Genomic DNA, 12714 nt, shown 5'->3' on the forward strand with positions numbered 1-12714 from the left:
AATGCAGTTCATTTAAGTCTATTGTTAAGGACTTTAAAGGACTTTCAATTAATCACATAACATTCTACAAGCTTCTTTTGTCTGTGTTTACTGTAGAAATACACATGGAGATTTGGGTTGGACAACTAAAGCAAAATGAATTGTATAATTATTTAGAATAAAGTACATCAAAATTTTAAATCCAGGAGAATTAAAAATGATAGTAGCATTAAATAGCACTTTAAAGTTTGCCAAGCACTGTACATGTGTTATGTCATTTGATCCTCAAAAACTCTGTGAAGTAAGTGCTATTATTATTCCCATTTTATAGATGAGGAAATTGATGATGACGACAGTCAGCCCAGGGTCACACAGCTAGTAAGTGACTGAGTTGATATTTGAAGCCCAGTTTTCCTGACTCTGATCCTCAGTTCTTACCCAATACTTTCATTGTTCAGTTGTTACAATAGTGTCCAACTCTTCATGACCCCATTTGGGGTTTTCTTGGCAAAGGGAAATAGAAAGTGTATCCTGGGCATAGGAGCTTCTTGTGCAAAAGCACAAAGACCAGACGTGGTCTTTTTGCCATTTTCTTCTGCAGGCCACCCCAGACAGAAAGAGTGCTCACCTACTAATTGCAGTCATCAATTCTATTTAAAAAAGAGAACAAGTATCATCTAATTATATTGTACATCTAAGCCAAAGTAAACAGAATGGGACTGAACAAAAGAGAAAAGTGTTGGAATGTGAACATACGAATGCAGTTCATTTAAGTCTATTGTTAAGGACTTTAAAGGACTTTCAGTTAATCATATAACATTCTACAAGCTGTTGCCATTTTCTTCTGCAGCTGATTTTACAGATGAGGAAACCAAGGCAAAAAAGGTTAAGTGACTTGCCCAGGGTCACACAGCTACTAAGTGTCTGAGGCTGGATTTGAAGTCAGGTCTCCCTGACTCTAGGCCTAGCACTCTATCCACTGTGCCACCAAGCTGCCCTATATTACCCAATGTACCACCTAATAATAATAGATGACATTTATATAATACTTCAACAGTTTAGAAACGCTTTTATACTCAACAATTATTTTAATCCTGGCAACAACCTTGTGAAGTAGGTACTATAAATATAATTATCTCCATTTTATAGATAAAGAAATTGAGGCTCAGAGAGGTCACAGTAATTGATTTTGCCCAAAGGCACAGAGGTCGACAGGATTCAAACCCAGGTCCCCCAATCCACATTTAGCACTTACTCCACCATGTTACTGTGGCCTCCTTAAGATAGAAAGAACCAGCTTGACTTCATATAAAAAGCAGACAGATCAGTATACTACTAGGTCAATGATATAGAGCTGACAAGGTCTTTATAGATCATCTAGCACACTTTCCTCATTTGACAATGAGGAAAGTCTAGTTCAGTGAGGCTAAACACTTCCCAGAAGTCACACAGGCAGTAAGTGATGGCATAGAGATTCGAACCCATGTCCTCTGGTTCCAAATCTGTGCCCCTTCCACTGTATCTCATAACCCCTGACTATTACCACTTGTACTTTGTTGTGGAAGGAAATCATAAATGGGATGGAAAAGGAAATGCAGTCTTTTTTGAGCACACTGGTACCAACAGAAGGCCATATACAGCTGAGATTGCAATGGAGATACCATGAATGCAAGAAGGGAAAGCCATGGAAAAAAGCTCATGACAAGAATCAAATGCAGACAGCTATTTCTGGAGAATGGCATGTTGTTGCTTTCATAATCATGGCACTGACAAATGAGATATATGCATTCAACAGGCAAGTTATCATTCAACCCTTGTATCCCAGATCTCACTACACAGGGCCTCTTCTCACTCCATATCCCATGTCACCACCACAGTTACACCCAACAAAAAAGCCCAACCTAGTAGAAACTTTCATTTCTATTTTCCTCCAACACTGAGGTCTACCTCCAGCCACTCTCTCTGCAGATTGCTGTGATGAGACAGAGCTGGAGAGTGTAAATTCAGCCTCAGCTCCACAGTGAGCTTGGGGCCAGAGAGAAGGCAAACCCAACATCACTGTGGGAGCAAAGGGCATAGCATGGGAGGGAAGGGAATAGCATTGGAGGGAGTGGGACGCCCTGGGTGGCAATGCTTAAAAGAGAAAAAATAGTTTCTACAATCTGGAAAGCATCTCCCTCCTTTCTTCATAAAGGTGAGAGTTCAGGGTGGAAAATATTCCACATGCCATCAGATTGGTTGATATGTTCATTAGTTTTACCTAATTGCTTTTTTTTCTTCTCTTTATTTTTTGTTACAGGTCAGAACTTTTCTGTGAAACTTAAAGTCTTAGAGAGTTTGCTAGAGCATTTAGATATGGCACAGTAGATAAAGCACTGTGCCTGGCAGTCAGGAAGTTGCCGTTGCTATTGTTTAGTTGTTGACCCCTTTTGGGGGTTTTCTTGGCAAAGATACTGGAGTAGTTTACCATTTCCTACTCAAGCTCAGTTTACAGATATGGAAACTGAGGCAAGCAGGGTTAAGTGACTTGCCCAGGATTACACAGCTAGTAAGTGTCTGAAGCTAGATTTGAACTCAGGTCCTCCTGACTCCAGGGCCTGTGCTCTATCCACTGTGCCACCTAGCTGCCCCTGGACATGATATCTTATTACGGAGATTCAAAACAAACTTCTCTGTGACGTCTAACTATATGACCTTAGACAAGTCATTTAACACTGAGAAATGATTCAGTTTTCTCCTCTGAGACATAAAGAGATGGAGTCTACGACCTAGAAGTCCCTGACAACACTAATGATGCTATGATAAATAAATGAGGAAAAATGCTGATATCATAATAAGCAAATACTTAAGTTTATTTTGTTGTTTGTAACATGAACACTAAAGTTTCATGCCAACCTACATAAAAGGCCTACGTAAGATTTCAGTTCCATCCCCTTTCCTCGGCGTTTAGATTGGATCTTATGGTTTAATTGTGGTAGGAAACTCCCAGGAAGAAACTTCCTCTACTAATGTGGGCAGCTAGGTGGCCCCATAGTGCACAGAGCGCTGGGCCTAGAGTCGGGGAACCTCATCTTCCTGAGTTCAAATCTGACCTCAGACACTTACTAGCTGTGTGAACTGGGCAAGTCACTTAATCTCACGTACCTCAGTTTCCTCATCTGTAAAATGAGCTGGAAAAGGAAATGACAAACCTTTCTTTGCCAAGAAAACCCCCAAATGATGTGACAAAGAGTTGGACATAACTAAAACAAATAAACAACAACAAATTGTCTATAACTTATAATTTTAGAGAGTTGCCTGGAACACTGAAAGCTTTAAGTGAATTGCTCTAGGTCACATAGCCAATATGTGGCAGAGGCAGCACTTGAACCCAAGTCTTCCAGACACTGAGAGCAGCTCTCTAATAATAATAATAATAGTTCACATTTATATAGGACTTACCATGTGTCAGGCCCTGTGCTAAGCACTTTACAAAATATCATCTCCTTTGATCCTCAAAACAACCCTGCGAGGCAAGTGCTATTATTATCCCCATTTTACAGATGAGGAAACTGAGGCAAACAGAGGTTACGTGACTTGTCCAAGATCACACCACTCGAAAATGTCTAAGGCCAAATTCAAACTCAAATATTCCTGACTCCAGGCCCAGAGGAACAACAAGAAGATCACCTAGCTGCGTCTTTTGCCCCCTTTCCACTGCCACTGCCTCTCCCTCTCCTTTTTTTCTTTAAAGAACAAAGCCTTAAACATAGAGGAACAGACAATTCTTCAATTCAAGCAGAAAAAAAAAATGATCATTTAAAATCATAGAAGCCAACTCTTTTTTTTCTGAAACAAGCTGGTGTTCCCAGACTTTCTCCCTCCTTAGTTTAATGGTGATAAGATGATAGAGGTCATTGCTTTGAACTTGGGCTAAACTTCCTCTGACCTCACTCCTCTCTGATGACCAAACATGACAATGCTTTCAGGTGTCCCAAATGGCAATGTCTTACCAGTGTAGATGCTGGCACTGGAAGCTGGGATGCCAAACTGTGATTCGATGAACTTGGGAATGAAGGTGATAAAGGCGGTGACAATGGCACTCTCAGCTGTGTATGACAAACTCACAAAAAGGAATGTCATGTTGCTTAAGATCCTGACAGCTGCTCTTGGTAGGTCTACAAAATGAGGGAAAAAAATGACAAATGAATGTTATCAAGAAGGGATGGGAAATCTAACCTAATTTGAATCATCTTCTAAATGAATTGTCAATAACCTCTGAGCTTTTATAAAAATAGAAAAAAAAATGATGCCTGATTGGAAACTGTTTCTTTTAGGTATATCTTTGCGGGATATTTTTTCTCAAATAGGATAAAGAAGACTAATAAAATGTTACAAAATGTTTCAAAAATATCCATAATCACCATAAAAGATTCCAATGAACAAACAGGTTATTTTCCAAAAGTGTATTTCTAAGCTGATTATTCTAAATTCAAAATACATTTTTCCATAGGAAGAATGTGATAAATGGTGGTTAGTTCCCAGGCTAGCCCACAAAAACCTATTCAACCAACAACATGCCTAATGTAGGATAATAATAGTATTATTACTCCAACTATATTGTTCCATCATTTGGAAAATTCATTGAGTTCCAACCCCAGATAGCAAGATCATACCTCTTTCCCTCTTCTTTTCTTTTTTTGCTTCCCCTCCTTAGGGAATATAGCTTCCTTCAATAGTGGTATCCTGAGGAAAGATCTTAGGGCAACTATGCATGTGGATAAGGAAAGGCAGCACTCTAAGTCAATCACTTTCCAAGTGCTCTGAATTAAAGGGGGGCAGTTTCCCCCATGGAGAAAGGAGGAAAGAATTTGGCGCTTGGGGATGCTTCCCTACTACCTGTTCACCTATCTGGGTCAAAGATAACTGGGTAATGCCTGTGTTTTTGTTTTCCCAATCATGGCTTTTCTCATGTCTCTCATACTTCCAATGATAAGACACTGTGATGGATTATTTTTTACATATACAATCATGTCAATGATGGTTTGATATCTTATGCAATAAATGCAATCAAGGTCCTTAATAAAAAATAAATCTCTTTGAAAGTACGTAATTTAAAACTTCTTTCGCAGAGCACCAGGATTAAAAAGTCAGGAAGACAACATATATATTTTTAGGGAGGCCAGACTTGCAATTTCATCAGAACTCCCTGGTGTAGAAACTCCCTTTCCTGACTCAGATCAGCAACTAGTCTGCAATTTGAGTCTTAGATAATTAGTTGACTAAGATACTGAGAGGTTGTGACTTGTACAGGTCACTGGGCTGGCATCTGTGGAAGGTTGGACTGGTACCTTGGTCTTCCCAACCATCAGACCACCTGCTCCAAGGCTGGTCTTCTATCCACTACACCACGCTGCTCCTTGCTTCTACGTATCATTTTAAAATTAATATTAAAGTTATTTGGCATAGTAAAGGAAGTCAACAAAAATAAAAGTTTTATTATAAAATTCAAAGAAGATAATACATTTACAATGTAAATATCCTACAGATAATAGGTACAGTTGAACAATTTCTTTCTAAACTAATAAATTGAGTTTAAGAAGAAATTCTACTCATTTCAAAACTGACCAAGTTGCCTCAAAGGTAAATGATTCCTTCTCTTTTCTCTTGGCCATAAAGAAACCATTTAGCTCATAATAAGAGGGGTTTTTTTGGTGGGGGGATGGGAGGGGATTAATAATTACTTAACAAAATTTCAATCTCTTTTGTCAAGTTCAAAGAAAAAAATATATTTTAAATATAAATTTATGGAATAAAGGTATCTGAATTGATAAATTATAAAGAGATATCCTTTTTGCATCGGGGAATAAAGCATATTAGCATCACTTAGAACACTGGCATAAAGCTCAGTGAAGAAGTAACATACCAAAATAACACAAAATACAATGCTATTAATATTAAGTTGAAATGCTAAAATCCAGTTTTGTAATACATGCAAATAATTTTTAAAAATTCTTAAAATCTAATTCGCTGAACAAAGGCAAATTTTACTACAGGATAAAAATAGGAATAGTGTCAAAAACAATATAATAAAATTCAAGGAAACAAAAAAACCATTTATTGTATGTATCAATTGCTCCAGACACTTCTTTAAAAAAGTATCTAAACAAGATCATTTAATCCTTTACAGATGATGTCCAGGAAAGTACACTAACAGAATGGCTAAAGATCATTTTTAATGTCTACAAATTTACATTTAGCTTCAAGTTTTCCTTTGAAGTAGTAAAATTTTGAACTAGGCCATACTGAACTTGGACCTGGAGGAAACCTTAGAAACCATCGGTCCAATCCCCTCACTTAACAGTAAGAGAAACTGAGGCCCAGAGTAAAGAAATTATTTTTCCCATATCACATAGTAACAAAAGGGGCATGATGACAGACTGAATGGCAGAGTGCTGGGCTTGGAGTCAGGAAGAGCTGAATCCAAATCCTGCTTTTGATAGCAATTAGTTATATGACATTGGGCAAATCTCTCAGCCTCAATTTCTTCACATATAAAATAGGAGTGATATCACCCTCAAGAGGGGCAAATGAAACCATGTATTTAAAATTCTTAGCAAATATTATAGCTTTATCTCTAAAGGCAAGTCAGTGTTAATTATTAGTAGTCCCAGTATACAAATCTAAGGCCTCTGATTCCCAATTAATCCTCTTTTTACTCCACCAAGCTGCCTCTCATTGAACTGCACTGAACTCTTTTCCCCTCCACTAAATGGCCCCAGAGTGCTATGCTTTTTGAGTCTGCATCTTTCATTATTCAGTCATTTTCAGTTGTGTCTGACTCTTCAAGACCCCATTTGGGGTTTTCTTGGCAAAAATATTGGAGTGGTTTGTCATTTTCTTCTCCGGCTCATTTTACAGATGAGGAAACTGAGGCAAACAGAGTTAAGTGACTTGCCCAGGGTCACACAGCTAGTCAGTGTCTGAGGCCAGATTTGAACTCAGGAAGATGAGTCTTTCTGACTGTAGGCCTGGTACCCTATCCACTGTGCCACCTATCTTCTTGGTACAATCTTTCTATCTCCTCTCTCACAGTTTGTCAGTGTTCACTCCTTAATGCTCATCTCCCCAGCTGCTGCCAACCACTTCTAATATGCTGCCTCTTGGCGGGGGGGGGGTGGCAATTAGTCATGTCCTACTCTTTGTGACCCCATTTGGGGCTTTCTTGGCAAAGATACTGGAGTAGTTTGCCCTTTCTTTCTCCAACTCATTTTACAAATGAGGAAACTGAGGCAAATGGGGTTTAAGTGACTTGCCAGGGTCATACAGTTAGTAAGTGTCCGAGGCCAAATTTGAACGCAGTGCTTTAGACACTGTGCCACCTAGCTGCTCCTTGCTGGCTCTACTATGGTACAAAAATATGATCTAATGCGCTTGAAAAAAAAATAAGATGACTATTTTGTTATGGTTCTACACAATGCCCCAGAATAAATTCTACCCTGGAAAGGATCGATCAGACAGCAAAAAGGAAGTGTTGTGCAGAAAACAGATTCTCCCAAGTTATTCCCAGGACATACATCAGTCGCCTTTGGAAGTTCTAGCAGTTGTTCCTATCCAGGGGTCCAGGAATTTGTTTTACATAGATATATTTAATAACTATATTTCAACATAATTACTTCAATTTGTAATCTTATGAATTTTATATTATGCATTTAAAAACACGATTCTGAAAAAGGGGTCCATAAGCTTCACCAAGCGACCAGAGGTGTCCATGGCTCTAAAAACGGGTAAGAATTCTTGCTCTAGTAATGAACTCATCCAAGCAATAAGAGAATTCTTCAGGATTTAAAAAAAAAAACATCCTAGTTACCTTCACAAAGAGGTCTAGTTGAACCTCTGAGCAGCCAAGGTTTTCTACAGTGAGAAACAAGTTTCCTATGGCTGCAAACAGACATTCAATAAGAAACAATCCCAAAGAAAGCCATAATGTTGTTATCATTGCTAACATTTACCTAGTGTCCTCAATGTGCCAAGTACCATACAAACGATATATGGTAACAAAACATGGCCTTTGAGGTGCTCATGTTCTAATTTCAGGCACACTGACCACATCACACATGCAGGTACAATAGGAACCCACTGCTTACGCCTTATGCTTCGTTTTTGCTTTCTATTTTTGCCTTCTATTTTATTTCCTAGTTGGAAATTCTTGAGTGTATCTAGTTAAGGAGAATTATCTTAAGCAACTGTACAGTCATCACTAGAAGCAGTTTGAGAGAGAGGAAAAAGCCTTACCTAAGCCTTCTAGAAGATGATTCTTCTTTGAAGTGAGATTTGGAGAAAGTCTTCAATTCAATCAACAAACATTTTAAAGCACCTACCCATGTGCAAGGTATTGGGAGATAGAAAGATGAAAAGAACAGGGCCCCTGCCCTCAAAGAATTTATAATCTGGTAGGGAAGATAAGACATGTACACAAATACTATAATACAAATATGATAAAAAATGAATGCATAGTAGAGGAACAATGTTTTATCAGAAATCAGAAGAGGGAAAGGTCATTTCCAGCAGGGGGGAAAAGCTTCATGAAGGGGGTGAAACTGGGAATGGACTAGTAGAGTGAGCAGAGAAGAGTGGTTTGATGGATAGAAAAAAGCAGACTGCAAAAGGAGGAGACCAAAGGAACAAGTAGATGTGAATGAGACTGAAGAGAAGTAACATGATGAGAGATGGGAAGTATAGATTTATGCTTTAGGTACTGCAATATGACAGAAGAGTGGATGGTCGTTAGGTGGGAAATGAGAGAAATCCCATTATTTATGACTCTAATTCTACTATTATCTACTTAAAATAATGAAATAGTAAATCAAGAGATGGGAGCATGCACTAATGGCAGATATGTGCCTCTACATAGAATACATATATATCTTCTGCTCATACATTTGTTCTTGATCATATGGAAATTCTATTAGCCATAAATATTTTCCTAATTTCTAACAACTTTCTCCTATTCTTTCATACCTCCATCAACTTCTTATTATTCTGATGATTCATGATGGTTTAAAAGTGATCCTTGTTTCTGAGGGCTATCCTAGTGGAATTCAATCTCTGGCAGGTCCTGACAAACTGGAAAGGCTCTGAACACTGAGTTACAATCTAGCCAAAGACCAGCTCAGCTAAGTAGAAAGAGACATCACCAGAAGATTGGCCACCAGGAAAATAAAAAATTTTAGTCACAGAAACTCAGATAAAATATCACTATATTATAGCACAGTTCAGCTATGATCTGTTTTGGTAGAGGCAATATCCCCTCTAAGGAAATGAGGGATCTATTGAAGTACTGATGTTTTCTGCCATTGTGTAGTTATTTTAGTTTATTAAATCATATTAAACCTGCTAGTTGGGGGAGGAGAGAAAAGGAAAAAGAGGGAATGAGTAAGAAAGGAGAGGGGAAAATGAGAAGAAAGAGTAGGTAGCAGCAGAAGAAGCAGCAGTAAAAAGTTAGCGCAATCTGGCCCCAAAGAAGAGAGGGGAAAAATGCATCTCTTTCCCTTCTTTTCAGAGGTGAGGGGTTATGGGGGTAGAACGTTGCATATATTGTTGGATTCAGCTGATTTTTGTTGGTTAATTTTGCTGAGCTGCTTTTTTTCCCTCCTTTTTTATTCTTTATTGAAAGGAATAACTCTCTGGGGAGGGGAGAGGGTAGGATATATTTTGAAATGAAGGTGTTGTAAAAACAAAAGCAATAAAAAATTTAAGATAGCATATTTGTTCTGCAACAGTAGCTTCAAAGCGACAAAATCTCGACCTTTCTTAACTTACCATTCCTAAGAACAATTTGGGATTAAAATATTTTAGTAATTTTATTTTAGTAATACAATAATTTCATAACAGACCATAAATATTTAGTCAGTGCAAACTGGCCACATGGCATTGTACCTGTTTCTAAACTGTAGCTGAATGAAAACAGAATCTGACATGGCATAAAAGAAGTTCTTGGGCTTCCTATTGTAAGGTTCATTTATTTATTCATTTATTTATCTCATAGTTGATTCTTGAGGTCAAACAATTTTTAAAAACTTTAAAGTCTTCTGATATTTTAAAAGGATGGGGAAAGTAAGCACATGCTAACTGTAAGTATTTATAGTAAACATATCACTTTAGAGTATGCAAAGTACTTTATAAATATTATCTCACTTGATCCTCACGACGATCCTGTGAAGCGATGCTATTATTATCCAGATTTTGCAGATGAGGAAACTAAGGCTCAAAGTAGTTAAGTGACTTGTCCAGGGTCACAAAGCTGGTAAATGGCTAAGGCTAGATTTGAATGCAGGACATCTGACTTCAAATTCAGCACTCCATCCACTGTGCCACCTAGCTACCTAGATGTATACATCACTTATTCTATAGTCTAAGTCTAATGAACTTTATATGGGTGAAGATGTGTATTTCTTTGAACATGTTGATATTTAATCTCTTTGCCTTTTACTAAATGTAGCTCTCTTTGTCTAGTTCCATCTGTGTGTTATAAATAAACAAAAGAAAACTCTTATAAAGGACCACCCAAAGGTCACCAACACTTAACAGCCCCATCCTTCTCTTCTCCTTGGAAGATGACAATTATGTAGGATCACTGATTTTTAAGCTCAATATCGCCACTGCTCCTGCCCTTCTCTCCCCTCACCCTCCTACACATACGGACACAAGCACGCCCTGCTTTTCTAAAGAGTATTACTAGTATTAATAATATCTTAGGAATTGGAACTGGACCAGTTACCTCATTAGTGTAAAGAACTTATTTACCAGTGCAGGTTAGCACCTTCTCTGGAACTTACATGATATTAGTGAACTGCACTGAAAAATTAAGTGATTTGCCCACAGCTAGTATGTGACAGAGACAAGACTTGAACCCAGGTCTTCCTGGCTCCAAGGCCAGCTCTTTACAAGGTCATACCACCTCTCAATTTGTGAAATACTAATAATAACAATCATATTGACAATTTTTTAGTCCCACAATCACAAGGGCATATTCACCTTTTCCCCCCCAAAAAATCGTAAGCCACTCACCCACACACTTCAGTGAATAGAAGTAACAATCTTAGTTATGAAATGAACCCTTCACAATCCCTGGCCACAAAACCAGCTTGTTTATTTGAAATTGACACTGAACAAGGTTACTTTTCATCTGTCCAAGTATGGATATAAACTTGAATGTTCTCTCCACACTTAGAATATGAAGAAAGCATCCTCCATATGTTGCTCAAATCATATCTTGTAGACTGTTAATATTCACTCTCTACCTACTTACTTCACAAGATATATTTTCTACATCAGTGGGGCTCTCTTAAGATGCAAATGTGTAAAGGACAGGTATACGTAATACTTCCTGTCAAACATATGCCACATGTAATACTTTCTGATGAAGATATAAAGGATGGTGGTTGAACTCCTTTACTCAAACATATTCACAGGGTTTCCAATGGCCACTTTACATGTGGCTCCCAGATTCAGTGTAGCTAACTCAATTTAGCCAGGACCTACAAAATTCCTGCACTACTAAACACTATGGATTTTAAATTACACTGCAATCAAAATGGAGATAGAGGTCTAAGAGAGAAAAGAGCGTATAAAGTTTTGTTCAAATTATAAATATATGTAAACATAAAAGATCACATACAGATAAAGACAGGACATTTTCTAAAGTTTTCTAGTCATCAAAAGCAATAACTTAGAGAATTTCTAGGTAGCTGTACTGTCAAAATGTGATGGCTTCAAAGATATGAGCTCAGCTCTCAGAAAATTGATCAGGCATCCTTAATGTTTTAAGTGGTACTTTTAGTTCATAAGCTATTAAAGCAATCAACATCTTGTGAAAGCTTTAACCTTCCTACATGTAGCTGAAGCAAGAACACTCAGAATCAAACCTCCCTTTTACACTACATTTAAAACAGCTTATGTGTTGCATAATTTGCAAGGTGTAGCTAGAAGAATTGATCATATCAATTTGATCATGTGTTTCACTCTCTATGTCAGCTCTAGTGGCCAAAAAGAGTCTTTGCAGCTTCCAAAGGTAAATAAAAAACTCAGCAGCAGTTGATTTTTCATTCATTGATATTTCTTTATCAGTAACTCTAAACAGAAACTAAATTATATTAGATAATACAATTGTTTGTGATCTTTTTTAAGGTAGCACATTTAGTACTATGTACATCAAATTGTGTTATTTTTGAAGTTAACTTGGGAAAACTCACTGTAGGAAGGGTTGTAAAAATACAGGCACACAAATTCACTGCTGTGGAAGTTATAAATTGGCTTAAGAAAACAGTTTGAAATTATGCAATAAAGGTTACTGAATTGTTTGTATTTTTTGGTCCCAAAATTCTACTACCAAAATTAGTTATACCCCAAGGAGGTTATTAACAGAAAGAAAAGACTCATATGTCCAAAAATATTCTTGGCAGCATTATTTGAGATAACAAAAGCTAGAAACAAAACACATGTCCAATAATGGCAACAAACTATTACCTATGTAGGTATTAAAGTGTTATTGCACTATAAGGAACTTCTACAAAGAACTGACCAAGATTCTTGAAATAAGTTTAAATATCTCTTGATACTCAATAACTTTAATGACAATATGGCCACAAGGAGAGAAGAAAATATTTAGGATTAAGGAATTTATTTTTTTCATTTTATTTTATTTTATTTTATTTATTTATTTATTTATTTATTTATTTATTTATTTATTTATTT

At 37.2% G+C, this 12714-nt stretch overlaps 1 protein-coding gene across 2 annotated transcripts in view; it reads right to left on the minus strand.

Annotated features, from left to right (window-relative positions):
• The window catches only part of LOC114053875 (solute carrier organic anion transporter family member 5A1-like), a 190847-nt gene that overhangs the window by 91448 nt on the left and 86685 nt on the right, over positions 1-12714 (minus strand). For both annotated transcript variants that reach the window (XM_027876984.1, XM_027876983.1), the window contains exon 4: positions 3972-4136. In XM_027876984.1, the coding sequence (XP_027732785.1) occupies positions 3972-4136 (165 nt within the window). The remainder of the gene's footprint in view (positions 1-3971; positions 4137-12714) is intronic.

Source organism: Vombatus ursinus, unplaced genomic scaffold (genome assembly GCF_900497805.2).
Source record: "Vombatus ursinus unplaced genomic scaffold, bare-nosed wombat genome assembly UNPS02014812.1, whole genome shotgun sequence".
Lineage (NCBI taxonomy): Eukaryota > Metazoa > Chordata > Mammalia > Diprotodontia > Vombatidae > Vombatus > Vombatus ursinus.